The 24,605-nt window shown below is 37.4% G+C and overlaps 1 protein-coding gene across 2 annotated transcripts; it reads right to left on the bottom strand.

Moving 5' to 3' along the window:
* Positions 1–1,834: 1,834 nt before the first annotated feature.
* F11 (coagulation factor XI) lies at positions 1,835–23,955 on the bottom strand. Of its 2 annotated transcripts, NM_001082792.1 has the most exon segments (15): positions 2,474–3,001; positions 3,301–3,440; positions 3,993–4,088; positions 4,466–4,641; positions 5,682–5,850; positions 9,879–9,985; positions 10,073–10,235; positions 10,338–10,447; positions 12,975–13,134; positions 13,571–13,680; positions 14,903–15,062; positions 16,010–16,116; positions 17,704–17,863; positions 22,885–22,940; positions 23,751–23,845. In NM_001082792.1, coding segments are annotated over 14 exon segments (1,875 nt in total). In that variant the 5' UTR covers position 22,940; positions 23,751–23,845; the 3' UTR covers positions 2,474–2,839.
* Positions 23,956–24,605: the final 650 nt, after the last annotated feature.

The following is a 24,605-nucleotide window of genomic DNA, read 5'->3' as shown; positions in this document are numbered from 1 at the left end:
TTCAAAAATTAAGACACTACAAAGCTACATATTAAAAAGTTAAAATGTGTGTTTGTGGGGTCAGCGCCGTGGCGCATAAGGTTAATCCTCCATCTGCGGTGCTGGCATTCCATATGGGTGCCGGTTCTAGTCTCGGTTGCTGCTCTTCCGGTCCAGATCTCTGCTGTGGCCTGGGATAGCAGTAAAAGATGGCCCAAGTCCTTGGGCCCCTGCACCCACATGGGAGACTGGGAAGAAGCACCTGGCTCCTGGCTTCCGATCAGCGCAGCTCCAGCTGTTGCGGCCATTTGGGGAGTGAACCAAAGGAAGGAAGACCTTTCTCTCTGTCTCTCTCTCTCACTGTCTATAACTCTCCCTGTCAAATAAATAAATAAAAAATCTTTAAAAAAAATGTGTGTTAGTATTAGTCTGTTTTCTGTTACTATAACAAAATACTGGAGACTGGGTGTTTCGTGAAAAAAAAAAAAAGGTTTATTTAGTTAGTTTTGGAAGCTGAAAGTCCAAGATCAGGTGGCCTCATCTATTTGGCCTCTGGTGAGAGCCCTTTTGGCTGCTTTGCAACGTGGCAAAGAAGTGGGACAGGAAATGGCCGTGAGCAGAGGGGCCAAGCACATGGGTATCCTCACTTTACAGTAACCTGCTCTTGTGAGAGCTAACCAGGGTACCAAAAGAGCTATATTAATCCCTTCCAAGGTCAGCACCCCAACCTCTACCCAGGGCTCCATTTCTTAAATGTTCCACACAGCCACACTGGGTCCAAACTTCCAGCACATGAGCTTGGGGAGACCAACCAGATCCAACCACAGCCATGTTCTTCTCCAACACTTCACAAGAAAAACTTTACAGAGAGTTCTCATATTTTCAGAAATTACACCCTAGCCTTTTTCTATGTCAGTTGTTGTCTCAAGACTGTTAAAGTAATAAAGAGATAATGACATAATATTATTTGCTAATCTTGAGAGGCACTCCAATTTTCCATTCCAGGTTTGCTTAAATCTACAAGTATTTTGGCTCCTTTATGCCATACAGTCAATTTGGTCTTCCCCAAAGAACTTTTTAGTCCAACCTTTGAGGCAACCTCACACATCTACCTACCTTTCTTTCTCACAGGATCCTATGTTTCCCACTCGTTTCAGTTTGAAATTAAGGATTTTGTGTAATCATTTTATTTTGTTATACTAAATAGACTGTAAACTTCATGATGCTGGGGATGCATTTATTTGCAAACCATTGTACCCCCAGTGCTCAATGGCATGTTATTAATTGTATTCAATAAATATTTTCATATTGGACTAACTGTATAGTTATTGTCGCTCCCCCATTCGCGGAAGAACGACACTGGACCCTGCGTTGTTCTTTTTGCCCGGCCCTTCCCAGGTTAGCTGCCATTCCCTCACCCGCGGAGGAACGACGCCATCCCGGGTTAGCTGCCGCCCTCCCCCCCCCTCCGTGGAAGGGCGGCACCCCCGCCACTTTCCCCGCTTCCGCGGAGGAGCGGCACACCACCGGCCGGCTCTATCAGGGGTTGCTCAGATGTTCCTCAGATGTTCCCCAGTGCATATTGTCCCTCTCTTCCTTTATAGTCCTCTTCCACCAATCCCAACCCTGCTGCCCACACGCCGAGCACGCTGCTCTCCTCCAATCAGGAGCAGGATCAGCTCCTGCAGTTTATCAGTCAAACTGGTGAGGCAGCTGTGTAGAAGTTGTTTGCTTGCTCTCAGCGCCATATTGTGGGAGATCAGATGCATAGAATTAGTCCTAGTTCCAGTAATTTAGTCTAGTCTCAGTTGCTTCCCACAGTTATTGACAAGGGTTGAAAACTATTTGGAGACAGTTCAAATTCTAGGTTATTGCACTTTATTAGAACAATAACTGTGTAAATATTTGTGCTAAAGGGAAAAATCCAGACCTTGGAAACAGGGAGCCGTTTGCAGAGGCTCAAGACTCTAGCTATCCATTTGGTTCCAAATCAGTTTTCCCTGTATTGCTGATACACTTTAGACTGATCATTGTTCAATACATTTATTATGCAGCCCACACTCAGGACAACAGCTTGTCTTAGGGGAGTTTAGCTTTCTTCCCTTATCTATTCCAGCCTCTCTCTCCCAAACCACTCCAAATAAATACACCATTATCCCCAAATAGTTTCTTAGGCAAGTAGATCTTCAAGATTTGTTCCCTAAGGTACTGTTTCAGGAAAAATACTATTCATAATGCTCTGCCACACAGGAATTCTGGAGTCTTCATTTCTAGTCCCTCTAACCTTGTGTCTAGCAACACTGATTTGAAAAAGAGGTATATTAAAAATTGAAATGACATAAATTCCTGACTATTCTGCAAAGCTGCTATTGAATTCCTGTACAAAAGACATGTGTTCATAGAGGCAGAGTATAGATTCCTGAAAGCTGATGATTATTTTTCTTGTTCCCTTATCTTCCAGTTCCCATTTTTTATTTAACAAATCTTTTTATGGTAGTCTCTTTCAGCAGTTCTATCTGATCCCTTGCTGCCTCTGCTAGATTCTTTCTCTGGGATACCTGCCTATGTCTCCTGTGTTAATCTTCAAACATATCATCATATTCAAACAAATCAAACATATCATTCATTGGCCCAGTAGAATAAAGAAGACTAGATGCTGAAAACCTATGATGAATGTCACAGGATGGGAGTTGTGAAAGTGGCATTTTCACTGGTATTTTTTTACATCCATGAAGCACTTTCCATTCGTTACTGTGGAGGCAACATGGTAGCCTGGTGCCTTTGTCAGTGAATTCAAAGCCCTCTTCCCAGGAATGATCTGGTTTGCACTTCAGGGAGTCAGATGGTGCCTGGAGCTCCCTCACGGTGCTTGAGTTTTCTCCAAAATCCAGTCCAGGTACTTGACCACATTGGTGTAAATGCCTGGCCGTTCCCGCTGTGCACAACCTTCCCCCCAGCTCGTGATGCCCACCAGGTGCCAGACCTCGTTGTGTTTACAGGATAGGGGGCCTCCGGAATCTCCCTATGACAAGAAAATGAAAAAAAGAAAAACACACACACACACACAAAGAGATTGGTTCAGAACTTCCCATCTTAAACAGATTTTGCTCTGAGTGACTTTGCCTCAAGTTCTGTTCTGGTCCTTTCATAAACTCAAAGAACCCAACTGCTGGCTCTCACCCAGTCTGAGCATTTTACGTTTCAGCCTAAGAAAGACAAATCCTGTGGTGTCTGCTCATAGCCCGAAGATACTCTTAAACTCTTAAAATGCTTTAAACATTGCAGGTTGGATATACGCGATTGGTTGAGAACATCTCTTACCTTGCATGCATCCTTCCCCCCCTCTTTATAGCCAGCACAGATCATCCCACTGGTTATTTCATGTCTTTGGTATCTTTTCTGGCATTCTTCATTTGACAACAAGGGTATCTTGGCTTTCTGGAGAGTGTTTTGTATTTTGTCTGAAAAAAATATTGGTTTTGTTTGGTAGAATAATCATAGATACAATTTATGTAAATATTTAGACACATTTACAGTCAATGTCATATCTACATAACAATCTAGAAGGAAAAAATAGGTTTACTCTAGGCCTTTTGTCATTGCAGAGTGTAAAGGAGATGCTATTCCCACTATTAGAAGTGGTATTTTGTTACTGTTAGTTAAGTTTAAAAATTAACTATGACTCTAACTGGAATTATGTCCTAGGGAAAACAATTGGATAACCAACTTAGAACATTTATTAAAAAGGGCTGTTTCACATTAAATTTCATTAAAACATAATTAGTCTTTAGTCTTTACAGAGAGTTAGTCATGTGAAAAATTCCCAATCAAACATGACATTATCCTCATGTGGGTGGCTTTGTCTTTCCACATGGATTAATATACTTCTTACATTGGAATAGTGTTGTCTCACTCACATTTCAGCTGTGTGGCTTGATAGAGCAGAAAAGGTGATGATTAAACTGTGTTCTTTCTTTTTAGGATGATGCATATTTAAAGGCATCATGTCTTACCTCTTAGTTTCCTGTACCCCCATCCAGTCACCCAGCAATCAGTGTATATTACATTTCTGTCTCCTTTGGAAGGTAGGCAAATGGGTCGTTGTGAATCTAAATTTTTAAAATCATAGGTTAGTTGTCTGAAGCAAAATGTATCTCGCTTCTCTTAGAGATTCTCTTCTTTTACATTATTTATATCTTCTCCATTTTCTATATTCATTTTTTGGTTGGTTATACATTTCTATATCCCATGTTCATGTCATTCTAGGCACCTAAAGAAGCCTGGAGGAAACATATCTTCACAATAATCCCAAAATAAAATGTAATGGAATTTCATTCTCAACAAATTGAGAGACTAGCTCTACAGAACCCCTGATGTGATAATAACACACAGAGAGCATGGCAGGCACAGGCCATGAACCTAGTAGTGATAACTGTTTTAGCTAGGTCTCCATTGAGGTTAACTCTCCAGTCAAAATTACACCTACCTGTATAATTCATTGTTGTTTCTAGTTTCAACAGGGCAATATCATACCCACTTTCTGCAGTTTTGTATTGATCATGAATTATTATTTCTTGTACCCCAAAGAAAGCCGTATCCTCTTTTATTTCAGATTGGTTTAAAATTCCACCATAGACACGCAAAATTTTAGGAGATTCTATCCTAAGGAGCAAGCAATAGGAGGAAAGAAATTAACTTTACTAAATAATTCACAAACATGTTGAACTTCATAGCATTTTAACTATTACTAATATTATTAATATTTTCTGCCAATGACAGGCTTTTAGGTAGAAAAAAGTGATTTCATCCTAAATTTTTTTCATCTATCCTGCTTAAAATTAATGTACTGAGGTAGCATTAACCGTATATTGTGCATATAGAATGAACAAATGCTTTTCCTACTTGCCAATACACACACATACACACACACACATACACACGTCCTGGGTGCTAGTCTCTATGCTGCTCGTGACAGTCTGTGACCCTGAGAAATTCCTGTGGACTTGCTTGACTGCATTTCCCCAAATGTTAAAGGTAAAGGGAACTCCAGAGCTCAGATGTATCCTTGGGTTATAGTATGAACCTGCACACTGAGCAGAAAACAAACACACAAAAAAAACAGCACACAAAGCTGTGCCTGGAAACAACTCAGAGGACAGTAACGAGCAAGGAGGAAGTTTGGCATACTGTAATTTTCTGGGTTGCATTGTTTCCTCAGATGGAGATTTAGGTTTGGCCAATATTGAAAATGACATAAACAAGGAACCCAATTCAAGGATGCATAATGAACTCTCTGTATTTGGAAAGAAGGGAAGGAGAGAAAGAGAGGATGAATATGAATGAGACTTGGTTCAGAGAACAGGAGTTTCAATGTGAGTTTAGTTCTGGGCACAATGCACAGGGGGTGATAAGCTCTTACAGAAAGCAAGAAAGCCTCGGAAAGTATGTGTGCATTTAATTAGGAAAATGAGATAACATGCAGTCAAACAGCGGTGTTCCTGCACCTATTCAACTACTGGTAGATCATGAGTATTTCTTGATTTTTTTTTTTTTGCTTTTTTTCCCTCTAAAGATAGGAAATTAACTTAATAAATAAGAAAATCTACCTTTAAATATGTGTTTACTGATACTCAACTAATAGTTTGCATATGTGTGTGTGTGTGTGTAGTTAGTGAGCTAATGAAAATAGCAATGGCACTGACCCATAGAAGCAATGAGCAGCTGTTAATATCCACTGGTTTCCAATGATGGAGCCTCCACACAGGTGTCTCTGGGTGGGTGACACAGTGTGCAGGGTTACCTGCCAAGGCCACTCGCCGGGAAGAGAGGCAGATCCTCCAACAATCCTGGGCTTGATCTTGGTTGTGCACACTACAACAGAAAGATTGCAGTGAGTAGCTTCCCACTGTTAACTTCCCATCAGTAGTTATGCTCCTTCAAGTAAAAAAAAAATTAAAAAAAGAAGAAATATTCCTTCAGTTCCATAGTTCACCATGACATTGAGTTGAAGACTTTATCATCAAATTGATAAAGCAAACCATGCACATGAAAGTTGACCAAGTCATCTTGTAATCGCAGGCCACACAAAACGCTGCCATCTCCATCTGCTGCCACAAGGCAGTCTATCCTTCAAATGATGATACTGACGGTTTTTAAGTTCCCCAGGAGCAGTTCCCAGACCAACAGAACCCCCTGAGAACTTGCTAGAAATCCAAATGCCTGAGTCCCGCCCCAGATCTAGTGAATCAGAAACTCCAGCTGTGGAGCCCAGAAATCTGGGTTTTGAATCAGCCCAAGGGAAGTTTGAGAATTAATTTTATGAACAAAACTTGAGAACCTTCCATTCAGTTTGCAGCCTTTGCCTGATGCCTCCCCTTCTCAGGGGGCAGACTTTGGCTCCTACCCACACTCCTGCTTTATCCACATCCAAAACAGGACTGAGTTTCTTTCCATGAATTTCTTCCACTTTTTGGCCTTGTTGACAGTTTGAGGTTCTCCTGGGACCACCTTGGCCCTCTCTAATGATTTAACTGACTCATCCCCTTTTTCTTTCCCCTCCTGGCTGCTGCCCTGGACAGGATAGTCCATCTCCTATCTACTTTCTGCGTTGCATAACACACTAATGCAAGCTCCTGACTGGTGTTTTGGCCAAATTGGCTGCAAAACCCAGACGGTGCAGGAGGGAGATGTTCACAGGTGGCGGTATTCTAGAGCAGCGCATCTCAAACTTCAAGTGCTTGCAGATCACCTGAGTATCTTTTAAAACACAGATTTTGATTCAGTAGGTCTGTGGGGAATGCTGAAATTTGCTTTACCAAACTCCCATCTGATGCCAACATGCTGGGGCCAGACTACTTCCAATGGCAGAGCTCAGAGGGTGAGAGCAGCTTCATGTCCTGAGCTACAGGAGGACTGTGCAGTTAGCAGAAGAGCCCCCCATGAAACATCAGGTCCTAGATGTCTACTAGTTTTGTACGAGTACGCAATATTTCCAAGCCTTTATTTTCCCTCAATAGGAAAATGAACATACAATACTGGAGGAGATTTCAAATAGAAGGACAGAACAGGAAAAGGAGTTCAGAAGGCAACACAAGCTACCAGCAAGCTGAGGTAAAAATGAATGTGATGTGTTTGTGGGAGCCAGGATGGTGTTCTCACTTATGTATGAAGAGGAGGGGGGTCAGCGTTGTAGTATAGCTGGTTGGGCCACTCCCCTGCAACACTGGCATCCCATATGGGTGCTGGCTCAAGACCTAGCTGCTCCACTTTCAGTGCAGCTCCCTGTTAATGCACCTGGGAAAGCAGCAAAAGATGGCCCAAGTGCTTGGGTCCCTGCATACATGTGGGAGACTCAGATGAAGTTCCTGGCTCCTGGCTTCCTCCTGGCCCTTCCCTTGCTGTTGCAGACATTTGGGGAGTGAGTCTATCCCTCTCCCTCTCCCTTTGTAACTTTGCCTTTTAAATAAATTAAAAATATATCTTAAAAAAAGAGTGGGGATATTTCTTTTGAAGGGACATTCTAAAATATTTTAACTCTATTCTGAAACTTCTGACATAAAGAGCATAAAACAAATTTTAGGAAAATTACGAAGGAAAGCTATAACTGCTTATAAATAGCTCAATGTAAGACCTAATGAGGTACAGGTCATAGTTCTTTATGTTCACTATTTGGTTTCTCAGTTTAAACAAAATTCTGAAAATAGAATGTTCAAATTTATTAAGAAATGTTTATTTTAATAGCATTGTTACTTATCTTCAGAAAATGAATTTATGTTCTAAACCAATAATAGTCTAGGACATGATAAACATCACAGACAGACATATCCTGTCCTTTCAGGGTGTTATTTCATCTACTAATGTACAGTAAAACTTGTGATCTAATTTTCTTACTTCAGAAAATGCACTAAAAAACCCAAAGTTTTCTCTTTTCTTTTCTCTAATGTTTTCTCCCACAATTATCAATCTCCACCTGATATATATTCTGTATATCCTACAGGCAAGAGTCTATAATTTCAGCAGAGAATATAATGAAAGATGTTGAGTACAAAACAGAATTTTCTAAGTGTCCCTCCATTGACTATTGTTTAAAGTCCTTGTCTATACTCTTGAGGAACAGTGGTTTTTCTACTTACTACTTGTGTAGAATTCTTTATTTAGTGGAGAATTAAACTTGTGGTTATAAAGTATATTTAAAGTATGTCATAGTAAAAATTAAAAGAAAATAAGAAATAAAGGAGAAGAGAGTGTGGGAACATGGGGGAGAGGAAGGATAGTGTAGGAAGTATCACTATACTCTTAAATCTGTAAATATGAAATACATAAAATTTATTCCCTTTATATAAATTTTTAAAAATTGAAAAAAGAAGTGGAATCAAAATGACTGAATTATTTTGAGTGCTTCTTCTTGTCTTGGGCAAATTTACTGTGAGGAAAATAGAGAAAGTAGGAAATACAACTTGATTGGTTTTTATAAGATGCTGAAGCCATCCAGAGATTTTCATGAGAGCACCTATAAACTCTAGGCAGGCAAAATTTACTAGTTAGGACGTTAGCATTGAGCGAAATATTCTTCTGTACTTTCCATGAGATAAGTTCACAGACATTAAAGATTGATTCATCCAGTACAGCAAGCATTCTCACTGCCCCAATTTTTATACATCTAAAACTGTAAACTTCTAAAGCATGGTTATCACTTTCACTTTATCCATTAAATCTCAGTTGCACCTTAATTCATAATGCATTATAACATTGGACATTAAACAATAAAGTCAAAAATATGTAGCTTTATGTAAATTAGTAAATAGTAAGATGGAGCAGATGTTGGCCTCAGTGGTTGAGATCACGCAGGGCATCTGCATCCCAGGATCGAGTGTGTGCCCGGTTTGACCAGCTCCACTCCTTGTGCCAACTTGATGCTAATGAGCACCCTGGGAGGCAGAAGGTAATGGATCAAGGACTTGGGTCCCTGACACCGACATGAGTGACCCCAACTGAGTTCTTGGCTGCTGGCTTAGGCCTGGCCCAGCCTTGGCCATTCTGGGCATTTGGAGGGTTAGCCAGTGGTTGGGAGCTCTCTGAATCTGTCTCTCTGCCTCTGAAATAAATTAAATACATTTTTAAAAATAATCCTAAAATAGCAAAGCCATAATATATTACCACAGTGATTTAGGGGGAAGTGTTTGTAGTTTGTTCTTTCCTGTTGGGATTCTGTCCCTTAAAACAACTCTACTTGTACATAAATTATCCCTTGGTTCTGTGCTTAGAAACTGGCCACTGAGATGGAAACACTGCTGATCTGATTTTCATCATAATTATTGTTAATTGTAAGTCTTGTATACAGATAACCTTTGTATTTGTGCCTAACCATATTCATTGTTACAAATCAAGGTTAACTTTGGCCAATTTTCATATCTGCAGAACTCTTGCAGGGAATATGGAAGAATGAAGCCCCCTGAAAATGAGTCACTCTAGTGTTTCATGAATAGATACATAATTTTGAGAACAGTTGATGGTTATTTAGGTTTCATACAAAGATTATAAGAAAAAAAATTTGATTAGCCAAAGTACTGATTAATTCAATTATCAGGTATAATAAGAAACATCCTTGGTCTTGATAACGGCCAGACATAAGAGCATTAGCTGAGTTTGAGTGTTACCAGTTGAATAAATGCATCAAATTTAAACACATATTCAATTAATATTAGAAATTTAATAATTTGGTCAAGACCCAGTATTTACCTTCAAAACATGATTAGCTTGGGTGATAGGAGTGAAGATAACAGAAAATTGCTAAATTAGCTATTTTTCTAATTTTCTCCTTTCTCTATTTTTGACTCTGTTATGATTTATTCAGTGCAGAATAACACATTCATATGTTTTTTGAGTGATATTGCACTCACCATTATCCATTTTACATAATCTTAATGTATATCCAGAGATGCCACCTCTCCCATGAAGTATTTTAGTAGGAGATCCATTTGAAGAAAGTTTCAAGTAACATGTGCCCCTACAGTTAAAAACAAAGTGGTATGAATGTAATGTACCTCTCAAAGAAATGGGACATGGGCATCTAGGTAACATAAATATGCCTTACTTTCCTTTGTTGTGAGATTCTTGAGATGAAGAATAGGTAAAAAATTGGCATCGGATGGCACTGGTACACATTTTCTGGCAGGCTTCGTGCCCTTTCACGTCAACAATGTCTAGTTCTTCTCCCAAGAAATCAGTGTCGTAGTAAAATGAAGAATGGCAGAACACTAGACAACAAATCACATATCAGATATAAGACTCAGAACCTTGACATTCATCAGTCTCCTAAAGACTTGCTGATATCAATCGGAAGTACTTTCATTGCTTACCTGGGATGCTATGCCTGCAGTTTTGTAGACTGAAACCAGAAAGAGCTTGGTTCTTGTGAATGCGTGTACTTGGTAATCCACTTTCAGATGTCTTAAGGAGACAAAGATTTCTAACCAAAAAGAAAATTGAAATAAAAACACAACACATAAAACATATCAAAGAAAAAACATTTTTACAGCACCTATGGAAGGTAAGATCAGCTTCTGCTGGCATTTATTAGCAAAACTTTTCCTATTTTGAAAGAATGTGCCATGAATCATTGAGTTTCACTCTATGACCCATTGATTGTAGACAGAGTTTCAAAATGACCACTTGGTTCTGTAAAATTTTTCTGAGCTTATTCTGTTTCACTATTCTTAGTATCTTCTTTCTTTATTTTCTTCCATTCCTCTAAAAGATTTAAGAATTTTCACATAAACTAGAAATCTCCTATCTGCTGTTGTTACAGGATTTTTAGGGGGCAAGTGAAAGTCATCAGCGACTCCACAACATGGCTGCATCTTCTTGGAGGTACCTGTTTCTGAATAACACAAAATCACAGTCCAGAGCAGAGCTGTCCAATAGAACAATGATCTATGAATTATTCATTATTCCATCCAATACAATGGCTACTAGTCACATGTAGCTATTGAGCACTTGAAATGTGGCTAATCTATATGAGGAAGTGAATGTTTTAGATTGATTTACTTAATTTAAATTTGGATAGCCAAGTCTTGGTTTATATCAGCCATGTTCCTATCATATTCTGTGTTAAGGACTATGTGTCATACTCCTCTTACAAGTGTGATTGGTAATTTTATAAAAGATGAGAGTAAGACAAAGAAAAAAGAGTAGCGATTAACATAATAATAAATTACAAAGGCATTTTTCTGATTTCTGAATTTGCCAATTTCAATCCTTGAATCTATTTTCTTCTATGTTTCATTTAATTCTTCAATAATCTCACCAACCTCATGGCTTCAATTGCTGACTGTACAGTGTTGGTATCTAGTATAAATCTTTCTTATGAACTTGACTTCCATTTCTAATTGCCAATTCAATGGTTTTCCCTAGATGTCTGAAAGATATCTCTTCCCCATGATATCTGCTCCTCGTGAAGTCTTCCACATCACTGTCATTGGCATTTCCATCTTTCCAATTCCTTTACCCAAGGATTTTGGTGACATCACTCACTGTCTTTCCTTCAAAACTTGCATCCAATCTATCACCAAATTTATTGACAGTATGTCCTAATCTAACTGCTTTTCTGTCACCTCCACTCTGGGCCAACTAGGCAAGATTTTTATCTTTATAATTCACTAACAATATCCCCAGTATCTAGAACAATACCTGAAACACAGTAGGCACCAACTAAATTGTATTAAATGTGTTTAGTAAGTGAAAGTAATAGATACATATTTGTTAATAGGCCAGGTGTTTCTAAAATTACAGCCATACTCAATGGAAAATAAGACTTGCCTAATAGGCGAGGAACTCAAGGACTTAACCTTTGCTGCATTGGCCTTGGGGGCACTCGCAACAATGACACAGCCAAGTCAAGCAAATATCAAGATCCCTGAGAGTTCTGAATCTGATAATGCAGTTGTCACTCAATATCATGACCCCAAGGATACTAAAATCTGTGTATTCTCAAATCCTTTATATAAAATGGTGTATTTGCCTGTAACCTGTGCATATCCTTTCACATACTTGAAATCATCTTTATGTTATAATACCAAATGCAGTGTGAATTCTATGTAAATAGTTGTTATGGAATAAGGACAAGAAAAAGTCTGTGCATTTTCAGTCAGACACAATTTTATAAAAATATTTTCTAAAGTTGATTGAATTCATGAATACAGAATTCACAAATATGGAGAGCTGACTCAATATTGGATCTGGGTTTTGGAGCCAACTTAACTTTATGATTTCTAAATATTTTTGGTAATGAGGGTCAGCAACCCCAGCAAGTGTCCCTTTGATGATCAAAGACATTTTCTCTGCCATTGTGTTTCCTATGTTAATTCCCATCAGGAGAGAAATGGCCTCAATTCTTTGGCTCCCCTCTACTATCACTCAACCTTCTTGATGTCAGTCTTCATTTCCATTTCTCCCTTTCCACACTGAGTTTGACATTTCACTGACATTTCCTGCCATTTCTGCTTCTGGTTCAATGATCTTAAACAGGGCAATAGATTGAACTGCCTTTTGGAAAAAAATATATTTCCTGTGTTTTCTATTTATTTTGCTCAGGTATTTAAATGATAAATATTATGATAATTAACTCCCAAATACTTTGGAATGCATTTTTTTTTAAAAAGGGGGGTTTTTTCTACATAATCACAATATTATTTTCCACCTAACAAAGTTAATGCCAGCTCCTCAACATCATTTAATAGCCAGTCCACAAATTTGCCCAATTCTCCCCAAAACTTCTTTTACATATTTGTTAAAAACAAGGATCCACTTAACGATTATGCATTTCATTTGATTGTCTAATCTTTTAATTTTCTCTAATCTACAATACTTCCCTTTCCAATACTTTCTCTTCACAGTACACTTAGATTAACTTTTTAGTTACTAAGAATAATTTTATGATGAACAGTGATCAGCTGTTTTTAAAGAAATACAAGTTACCCTTCACCCTAATTCCTCACCTGTGAGATTCTTTGGGCCATTCTTGGGAAAAGAAGGTAAAAAATAAACAATTGGGATGATGAGTACAAATGCGGCGACAGACAAGAGCATCTGGAGCGACAACACTGTCAATGTTATTGTCAGCAAACACCGTGCTAGGGAAAATGTCCCTGATACAAGCTGTGTGACAGAAGAAAGCACATTAGGAAATCAATTCACCAGCATTATCATGGAAATTGCAGTCATACTACTTGTAAATTCCATATTAAAATCTTAAGTTTATCCCAAGATCTTTAAATTTGTTTAAATTAAGAACAATGTTGCAATTATTTTAAACTTGAAATTTAAAAATGAGCTCTATTGTTGGATTCTTGGAATCCTACCTATGAAATTCATGAAATCCATTTTCTATATATTAAAAAATAAAAATGGAACAAAATTGAGCTGTGACTTTATAGCACACAATGAAAACCTATCACAAGAAGCAGGTAAGAGATCACTGGGTCCATTGTATCAGTGAGTATAAACTTGCATCCTAAGTGAGAGCTACTGTACATATCATCAGCCTTGTACATTCTGAATGGTTAGACTACCTCATTAAGAAAACAATAGTTACCAAGGTTAGAAAGTGCACAGGATTTCAAGGAAAATCCAGACACCACTTTTTTGAGCTTCCTTATTCCAGTTGGTGCCCCTGTTTGGGTGTACTTCAATAGACAAATATTCCTGAATAAAAACAAAAGTGGAAAAAATTCTTATTTTTCTAAGTGCAAGGAAAACTATGAGATGATAAGAAGTTCCATTTGGAGAGATGACTTGGACCTGAGAACACAGGAATGACTTTGAAGATCAGCCATAGGGAAGGTTAGACAGCTGGACTTGAGTCCCAGCACTGCTCCTAGGCTCCCAGTAGTCCTGAGAATTTTGTGAACTTGATTTCTTCATCAGTAAAATGACAGCTTGAAGAAGGGTCATGACACAAAGAGTAGGAGTGAATGAATGACTGATTTCTCAAGCCCTTCTCAAGTTTAACACTTGAACATTTTTGTTAAAGTACTGATAAGGAAATCCCAATTTCTTGGCTTGCAGTTCACCTTGTGTGAATTCTTTGACAAAGATATTTCTCGATATGAGCTTCAGACAAGCCATGGAAAACTAATTCCTAATTTTAAAAAATCATTGTTGTTTTAAAATAAATCTTTGATACTTTGCTTCCTTCTCACTTTTCTCCTTTCTATATCTGTGGAAAGCAGAATATTAAAGTCCTATGTTAAAATCCAAATATTAGTCATTTGAACTTATTTCACTTTCTTCATTGGATTCTGGATAAATGCAGTTCACTGCGCAAATAGAGATCATCTCAAATATTTCTAAGTTTAAAAAAATTAATACATTTTCTTCATAAATTTTTTAAAACGTGAACACTGATTTAGTCATTAGAGACATTTTTATATTCATATACAATAGATTTATCCCTGAAATTTTTCAGAAATCCTGAGTGGAGCAAGATAAAACTTTTCACCTTGACTTCAGTTATTTTGTCTTGATATGCAACTATCATTACAGAGACAGATGAGTGTGTTTTTATTTTTTATTCTGTAGGGCTAGGTTGTGACATCTTTTATCCTGGGAAGGGCTTTTCCCATCAGATCAATTGTAGCTATTTCAAAGTTATCAAATGTAAGACACAGCACCACTAAAATTAGCTGATAGAAGTTAAGCATATGTATTTTATATAACAAAGTCATTAAAAGACTCCTTGCCATGAAATGCATCCAAATGAGGCTTTCAGTGCACTTTTCATGAAGAAAACTATGAGTAATAGAAGTGTCTTTTAGAAGCTGAAAATAAATTTTGGCATTAAGTTGCTGAAAAAATTGTAATAAATCACCATTTTGTTTTTCACTGGACACTCCAACGTCCTTGGGCTTAAGTTACACTCACTCACCGATGCTCCGCACTGGGAAACTGCCGTGTCGCATACGTGAAAAAGTGACAGTGGGCATCATTCGTGCATCTCTCTTGGCATTCCTGGGCATTCTTTGTTACAGAGCCATTATAGTTCATACCTTGCATGTCTAGATCCACATAAATATCTTTGTTGCAGGCTGGAAATAAAAATGGAAAATAACAGTATCCAACAGATTCCAGGGGCCACTGCAATATTTCCATATTAGCAGTTGTTTCCTCCTGACTTGTTACACTTTTCATCCACTTTTCCTCAGATACCCTTTTTCTTTTTAACTTTTTAAGACAGTGATCTCATCAGCTGGTTCATTCTTCAAATGTCCTCAGTGGCCAGGACTGGGCCAGGGGAAGCCGGGAGCTAGGAATTCAATCCAGGTTTCCCATGTAGGTGTCAGTAACCCAACCACTTGGGCCATCACCTGCTGCCTTCAAGGTGTGTACATTAGCAGGAAGCCAGAATGGAGAGCTGAGTAGGACTGGAAACCAGGCTCCCTGACCAGGGGTTGGGGGGTGGGGGGATGTGAGCATAGGTGTCTTAACTGCTAAGCCAAAGGCCTGTTCTGCTTTTATTTTAACCTACTAAATTGCTGTATTCACATGGAAGCACTACAAGAATTCCAAAGGTCTTATCTCACAAAGGTTTTAAACTTGTAGATTCACATCTGATATTCTGACCTAGCCTCTCCTGTCTCCTTAACTCCTGACTGATTCATTCATTAACCTATTCAAGTGCTATTTCTCTGTGAAGACAAGGGTCACTTCAATCTTTATATTTGCAACATTTGATTTAATAGGTTTGATAAAGACTTCCACATAAAATTTTAGCCTGGCAAATAAAAAGAAAATAAGGAATGATGATAGCTAAGTACTAAGATGTCTTACCACCAAGCAAAGAAATTTTGATGAACTATAGGGTGGGACAGGGGAAAGAGGAGGCAGGCTTGCATTTGCAATAGTTACTCTATATTAAAGAGAGTTTATTTCCACATAGCAGCATTTTATTTTAAAGCCATTAAGCTATATCTGATGTGACAATATGTATATATCACAATGACTACTATTTATTAATTCTAACAGGACATCTTACCACTTAGTTGGTGTGGGCATTGCTTGAAAGAATACCCAGAAATGGCTCCTGTCATATTCACCTTGGGCAGTGATTCTGTAACACTGTCTTTCAGGATGCAAGAAAACCTATTTAAAAAAAAAATTACTGAGTGAGAATTTATGTTTTAAAATAGTGGATTTTAAAATTCAGCAGAAATTCAAAGAGAAAGGAACAAACTCCTCCAGCTCATGCCAAAGCAAATATTTTCTTAGCAAGATTTTGAGTTTGCATTTCATTTCAACATTCCTGCATTGAGGAGACCACACATGACACTCCTCTTTAACAGGAAACAAACAAGCATAGATGAACTATGGCCTGTTGGTGGAATGTAGCTTAAAATCACCATGTTTTTGTACAACCCATAAGCTAAATATGATTCTTATATTTTTAATTGGTCACAATTTAAATGGTATACGTATTTGCATAGCAACCTCAATTTTGCCTTTTGACCCACAAAGCCTAATGTATTTACTCACTGCCTTGTTAATATTATGATCCCAGTTCTAAATGACAGAATAATAAATTTTATAATTTCAGAGTGCTCTATAAATATCTGTGAATGTAGCCATAATACACAAAAATGTCTTAAACTTAATATTGGTGGAAAGACTATATCATTGAATTTTCAGGATCAACATGGACACAAAAGTGGTAGGAGACTATTCTAGAATTTTAAAAACATCACTATGGAGACAAAACAACCAAATGTAATTTGTGAATCTTGACACAGTTTGATTAGTAGCAATAAAGTATATTTGGGGTACAAAAGCAACCAGAAGAGGGAATTTTAAAAAAATTTCTTATGTCATTTGCATAGATTTATGAATATTAAAGCATTTGTGGGTTAAAATGTCATGATGTTTTTTTTTTTTTTTTTTTTTTTTTTTTTTTTTTTTTTTTTGACAGGCAGAGTGGACAGTGAGAGAGAGAGAGAGAAAGGTCTTCCTTTGCCGCTGGTTCACCCTCCAATGGCCGCCGCTGCAGCCGGCGCACCGCGCTGATCCTGGCAGGAGCCAGGAACCAGGTGCTTTTCCTGGTCTCCCATGGGGTGCAGGGCCCAAGCACCTGGGCCATCCTCCACTGCACTCCCTGGCCATAGCAGAGAGCTGGCCTGGAAGAGGGGCAACCGGGACAGAATCCGGCGCCCCAACCGGGACTAGAACCCGGTGTGCCGGCGCCGCAAGGTGGAGGATTAGCCTATTGAGCCACGGCGCCGGCTCAAAATGTCATGATGTTTTAAAATTACTTCCAATGGTTAAATATGTATACATATATAGTTAGATAAAGAAAAGTGTAAGTCTTGGTGATGATGGGAACACTGTACACAATATTTCAACTTATGTTTATAAATATTTAATTTTTTCTAATAGCAGGATAAAGTTCTAGTTTAAGTAATACAAAATATCAATAATAAATGGAAAAGAACAAGAAAGAAATTATAGTATTAATATTGTGACTGCAACAGAGTCTGAAAAATCTACAGTGATAAGCATTTTTGTTCTTCTCTAACCTGCTAAACACCACCCTTTTTTCCCTGTGATATTTAACATTTTAGTTGAAGTACTATTTGTTTTCCCCTTGTTAGCATTAAATTTTATAAAATAATGGAAATTTTGTAATGGATAATTGGATTCTCAAATCTCTTTCCTCCATTTAGAAACTTAACCATTTACCACTTAGTAGAATCTACAGATGACTCCGCCATAAAAGTGAAGAGCAAACATCTTGGGTGATAGGTGCAAACCACTTGGCAGTGCTTAGCATTTGGTGTATAAACAGTAGTAATGTCTCCTCCTTGGAAGTAGATGTCACTGAACAGCTTAATCACACATTCTGTGAAGCAATGTACAAGACAGGTTACTTTGGAGTTTAGTGTACACGTATTGAGTCAGGTAATAACTTCACAGAGGCCAGGCAAGTAGGTCCACTCAACAAGATTGTAGTTGACCTTGGAAATCAAGACAGTAACAGCTTTATATTGGTTTCTTGAATTTTAGCTTTGGATGGAAAAGAAACTCACAGAATAACACATTTCCCTCACTGGAACTGTGCCTGTGAGTGATTGTCTTAGACACACAGAGTGCTTTGTGGATAATTGAATCATTCACAGCTTTTTATTGGCAAAAGATGGTCTTTAGGATCCCATCCAGGCCTGGAATGGCCCCATGCTTCTCCCTTTCTTCATCACTGTTCTTCCAAATTCTGTGCTTATGTGACACAAAGGCCCCTTCCGGAGTGGTCATTTTCCAGTAGTGTCTGATGGCACTGGATATGATAGCAGACCACACTGTTTCACCATTTAAAATGAGCTAATGTACTAAAAGAACTTTAGACCCTCAAAACATAATTGAATCCTTTTTAGCTGAAACTATAAATAAGTGTGTTTTTTGAAACAGTAAGTTGCATAACATTTAGATTTTTCTGTTTCAAGAAAGAGATATATGGGACTGATATTTTGGCTCACTGGGCCAAGTCACTGCTTATGACCCCTGTCAGAGCAAAGGCTGGAATCCACGCTGTTCTGCTTCTGATCTTGCTGATGCATCTGGGAAGGCATCAGACAGTGGCCCAAGTTCTTGGACTCATGTCACCCATGCGAGAGACCCGAATGGAGTTCCTAGCTCCTGGCTTTGGCCTGACCTATACCCAGCTGTTTCCATTTGGGGAGTGAGCCAGCAAATGGATGATCTGTTTCTCTCTTTCTTTATCAACTCTGTCTTTCAAATAAAAAAATCTTAAAAAAAAAAGAAAAAGAAATATCTAATATTTCTGATTGTGTGTAGTGTTTAGGCTATTTGTTCCTTAGTCATTGGATAAAAGTTTGCAGTTTTTAATCTTGGCGTTGAAGGGTACTGCTATATACCTCTTGGTCTTCTTAATATCAAAAAATATATAGAGAGAGGGGCCAGCACCATGGCTTACTTGGTTGATCCTCCACCTGCAGCTCCGGCATCCCATATGAGCACCGGGTTCTAGTCCCAGTTGCTCCTCTTCCAGTCCAGCTCTCTGTTGTGGCCCAGGAAGGCAGTGGAGGATGGCCCAAGTGCTGGTCTCCCACATGGGAGACCAGGAGGAAGCACCTGGTTCCTGGCTTTGGATTGGTGCAGCGCTGGCCGTGGCGGCCATTTGGGGAGTGATCCAATGGAAGGAAGACCTTTCTCTCTCTCTCTCTCTCTCTCTCTCTCTCACTGGCTATAACTCTACCTGTCAAATAAATTTAAAAACAAATATAGAGAACAAAAATGAAAACACTTTGAACAGAATTAAATAAAACTCAAATATTTATTGTAACAATCATCATGCAGACAGATATGTAGGAAAGTATGTGGGTGCAAGGTAGCAAGAACTACCACAAAAGGTTTGTAGCCTATAAACTTGGGAAAGGAAATATTTGTATTTTCACTAGCATGTAACTGAAACAGTAGCAAATTCTCCTATTGTTGATGGAAGCTGTAAACCACATGAATATTCATTATATCTATGACTTCATCATATTAATCACAGACTTAAAAAAAACTCATTATGACTCCTTAGTAACCTGGTGGTAATTACTACTGTGCAGTTTTTGACTCACCACCAAATCCTGTCACATAATGTGTTCATAAAAACCCTGTCTATTTCTATATCACATTGTTTTATATTTTTACTAGCCATACTTAAGTATAATGACTCCCTTGCTTGTTCTCTTTTTATTTTATGTACTTAGAAGCATTACTCCAAGAATGGAGTCTACATTGTTCATTAACTGCCAAAGGGATCAATGGCACAAGAGAGCCAAGGTTCTTGTGATAGACCCTCCTCAAAAACAATCATAAACACCTTCTAAATTGCACAAATATACCTCTGTATAGCACATGATTTTCCCCAGAATTCGCAACCATCCCAAGAATTACCTGGCAATGTGTCTCTTCTCCCAACACTCTACTTCCAGCTGAACTGTATGGCAGCTTCTCATTAATGGAGAGCCCATCTGCCTTAAAAAATTCCCATTAACCACAGAAGTCTTACCTTTTGGTGTAAAGCATTTGTACTGCACTAAAATATTACTTTTAATAAGAATATTATTTGGGAGATTAAATATTATTTGGTAAATTCCATATTGCTAATATAGAAATTATATATAAGTTCAACAGATGTCATGAGTTATATTTTATGTGCTAATCTTAGAATATATTGCTTAGTAATTAGATCTCTTAATTTCAGAAGGCAGAATTTCAAATTCCTAACACAGCAGCTAATGCCAGTAAAAAGTTTAATTTAGTTTAGTCTCTGCATGTGTGTGTATGTGTGCATGACCAGCAAATGCTTACTTTTGTGTATTGACTTTGTATATAAACTTCTTGTTAATGTAATTTGACTCAAATAGTTTTTAGATGGGTTAATTTAGATTTTTCTCATCTGTGAATAGTTAATTTTCACCTAATCCTCCCCTTTATTTTTTTTCTAACTACACTGACTCAGTGTAATACTTAATGGAAATAACAGTGGGTATTCTTAGATTGTTCTTAGTACCTTGAGAAGTTTTTCAGTATTTCACCTTTAAGCATTTTGGTTTGGGTTTTTGTTTAAGATAAACTTTAATGAATGAGGAAAATCCTCTTCTATTTTGAGCTTACTGAGAGTTTTTTATTATGAATTGAATTTTTCCAAATATTTTTCTGCAGTATACTTACTTTTTAAATTATTAATATTGTGGTAAAATATGCATAGCATAAAATTTGCTATTTTAATCATCTGTAGTGTTTAGTTCTATGGAATTAAGTTTATTCACAATGCTGTGCAGCTATCACACCATTCATCTCCAGAATTTTTTCAACTTCCCCAATGGAAACTCTGTACCCATTGAATGCTAACTCCTTATTCCCCTCTCAGTTGCTGGTAGCCTCTCTAGTTCTACTTTCTGTTTCTGTGAAGTTGACTAAGTGCCTTATATAAGTACAACTTATGCTATTTGTGCTTCTGTGACTGGTATAATGTTTCAAAATTAATCCATGTTGTACATGTGTCAGAATTTCCTTCCCTTTTTAGCCTGAATAATATTTCAGTGTATATATATATACCACACTTTCTTTCTTCATTCATCCACTTATGAACACTTGAATTGCTTCTATCTATTGCAAATAATGGTACCTGAATATGGGCATATAAATATCTCTTTGAGTCCCTGCTTTCACGTTTCTTGGTATATACTCAAAAGTAGTGCATGTATTGATTATTCAATTTTAAAACAGCTTCTCAATCATGGAATAACCCAACTGTGTTGCAATGCTGCAATGTAATCATCCTTATTGTGTTTAACATAGTGCTGGATTAAATTTGGTAACATTCTGTTTATGAAATTTACATGTATATCCATGAGAAAAAAAAGGCCCGTGAGTTTTTTCTTTCTCAGAATGTTCCTTTCAGATTTTGCCTAGAATACACCAGCTATAGAATGGACTGGAAAGTGTGACTGTGTTGACCTTCTCTAATATACAGAGGGTTTGCTTCCCATTTAACTAATATCTGCTGTTTGCTTTATCTTTGCCTGCTTGGTTCTTTACAGCTAATTTGTTATTCTCTTTCTACCTTCTTGAGCTGTAGTCTCATGTGATTAAATTGTACCTTTTCCCTATTCTAAAGTAAATATGCAAGTCTAGACCTTTGATCTCAGGACTGTTTCAGCTACATCCTATAATTTCAATATGCCATATTCTAATTATAACTAAATTCAATGTATTTCCAAACCCATAATGTTTTCTCTTCATTGAGCCATATTTACAAAAAGATTGTGGTTCATTTTCAAACATTTAGAATTTTCAGGTTGCCTTTTTGTTACGTTTTTCTAGTTCAATCCTAATGTAAATACTATGCTCAGTATACTTTTAGCTTTTAACAGTTGTTGAGACTTGTTTTAGACCTTGGATGTGGTCAAGTTTTGCTAATGTTCCATATCCATGTGTAAAGAATGTATATAAACGTGTGAAGTTTTTGTAGCCATTTTTAAAAAAAATCATTAGAATTAATACTGAAAGTTTTTCTCAATAAAATATCAATACAATTGTAAAACAATGACCATGAAGGAATATAATAACCTGGATAACAATCTTGTCACAATGAAAAGTACTGAATAGTTTAATACATTAAGTGGAATTTATTTTATTTTAAATATCTTTACCAAGATTTTATATTTTTAATATAAGCCAGAAAAAAGGGTCGATTGTGGCTAAAATGCTAATAACAATGCTAGAAATCACACAAAACATACATAAGTTATTTTCAAAGGAATGTTTGAACTTTTATTTTGAATAAAGAATAAACATAAGAATTAAGAAATACTAATCTGTCCTACTAAATATTAGTTAAGTAATTGATAAACAAGTATAGTGAGCATGATGTAGGCTGCAACAGTAGCTAAATCACTGAAATACATAAATGATGTATGAATAGTTACATACATTTTTCAGCACAAAATTGCTTTTGAATGTGTGTTGTTTTGAACTGTTTGATGGAAAACTAATCAATGAGCCAAATCAGACTTCTCTTTTTAATATTTTTAAATATTATTTAAATGTGTTATATAGAAGGATATATATTTGATGTAAAGATACAGATAGCTTAAGATATACATATAGACCCTCACTATTATTCTTCACCTCAATTTCCTTCCCTGCTTTAAACATCCCTGGAGTCATGGGTGGAAAATCAACCAAAGTATTTCATTTCTTTCCCTGGAGTAGATGGCGTAGGATTCTCTCACATGTGTGGGAAGAGTGGTGTTATTTCCCTCTCTGGGCTTATGCGCCCTTGTTTTGCCATCTACAAGTTAGCAATGTTTTTGTTTCACTCTGTACTTAAGAAAAAGTTCTACTTACCACCAGAAACTGAGGCAAGTATAATGAAATGTAACATTTGATATGATAAAATCATCCTACAAAAAGAAAAAAATGTGCATATTTTTAGGACACAAAATGTAAATTTAGAAGCAGTTTACTGACATCAGGATTTATAAGAAATAAGGAGGGAGAGGAGTAGTTAATTCAATAATGTTCACAGAATTCCTATTGTAACATTTAATCAAACTGCTTCAAAATTCCAGAACATTCTTTAGTGAGGTTTTATGCAATGTTCAAGACTGTCACAGTTCTGCAAAGTGACCCCCTCTCCTCCTTCCCTCCCTCTCTATGCCTCCAGCTCACTACCTATCAGGTCCTTCTCATCGTCACTATCTGACTGCTGTCCCCACTCCAGTTTTCCATCTGTATTTCCATTTCCTCTTTCAGTTTATTCCCTTGATTTCCATCTTTGAGGTTTGTCTGTGTATCTTTTGAGAGCTCTGAATGAATTTCTACTTATGGAATTTTGTATTTAATGAATATGCTATAGATGTATTTTTTGATAAATAGTTGTAGTTGATTATCAATGTACTTATCTCCACTTAGCATTGAACAGAATTTCCTATGAAAACTGACTCATTAGTGAGACAAATCAACACTTCTGATTTTTAAGCATTGCTCTTGAATGTCTTTTTTAATCAGTAAAATACTTACTAAGTAGACATTTCTACTCTTCTTTCATTCTGCATCTCCTCTCATATTGGTTATGGATATTAACTAAATCATTAAATTAGACCCACTTTAAAATCATTCTCTACTGTAAAAATTTTTTCAAATTACCCATGGTTAAAAAGGATGTTTCAAGCATTGAGAGAAATATTAAATAATAATTTTTGAAACCATACCTGGAAACACCTTTGTGCTTATTTGCTACAATCTTTAGTAAGAACGCCTTTCTTCTTTCAAAACTGTCTTCATCCTGAGCTAAATGAGCCTCTGTAGGTAATGTTCCCTTCACTTGAATATTTACTTTACCAGTTTCCAATGTTATGTAACATTGTTTCTTTGTATGTCTGTGAAAGTCCTAAAAGTGTGCCAGAAATGTACTGTGGAGTTGCTAGCTTTTTAATACATTAAATTTCTTTTTCTTTTTACTGTGGGTTCATGCAGGTGTCACACACAGGCAGCTGAACAACTTGAATTTGCCTGTGCGCTTCAGGAGACAGGCAGACTCATCTGTAGTATGCTTTCTAGCCAAGCTGCACTTAACCACACTTCCAGATATCAACTGTTAGCCTAACTTGAGCCTGAAAATAAACTATGGAAAGCCAGATGAACTTTCTGATTTGCAGTGCAGTGGAAGGAGGAGACTTCAGCTGCTGTGGGTAGAGGAATTGACAGGAGGTAAAATGTGACCTGTAGGTGCCAGTGCTGTGACACAGCAGGTTAATACTCCACTTGGGGTGCCTGCATCCCTGTTGGTGCCAGTTCTAGTCCTGGCTGCTCCTGTTCCCATCCAGCTCTCTGCTATAACCTGGGAAAGCAGTGGAAGATGGCCCAAGCACTTGGGCCCCTGCACCTGCATGGGAATCCAAGAAGAAGCTCCTGGCTCTGGATCAGCTCAGCTCCAGCCATTGGGCCCATTTGAGGAATGAACTAGAAGATGGAAGACTCTCTCTGTCTCTCCCTCTCACTGTCTGTAACTCTACCTCTCAAGTAAATAAATAAAATCTTTAAAAAATAAAAAAAAAAAAAAACAT

This window comes from Oryctolagus cuniculus, chromosome 2 (assembly GCF_051225735.1).
Source record: "Oryctolagus cuniculus isolate XC-2025 breed Fujian yellow rabbit chromosome 2, ASM5122573v1, whole genome shotgun sequence".
Lineage (NCBI taxonomy): Eukaryota > Metazoa > Chordata > Mammalia > Lagomorpha > Leporidae > Oryctolagus > Oryctolagus cuniculus.
The sequence above is the reverse complement of the archived record's forward strand: the minus strand, read 5'-3'. Positions and strand labels throughout refer to the sequence as shown.

Excerpts from the sequence above, each read along its gene's own strand:
- F11 (XM_051828889.3), bottom strand. The coding sequence starts at position 16,064 with ATGACAGGAGCCATTTCTGGGTATTCTTTCAAGCAATGCCCACACCAA. Across the intron at positions 5,851-9,878 it reads ATTATGTAAAATGGATAATG|TGTGCACAACCAAGATCAAG; the intron begins GTGAGTGCAATA and ends TTTCTGTTGTAG. Across the intron at positions 4,642-5,681 it reads GCTGCTCATTGCTTCTATGG|GATAGAATCTCCTAAAATTT; the intron begins GTCAGTGCCATT and ends CTTGCTCCTTAG.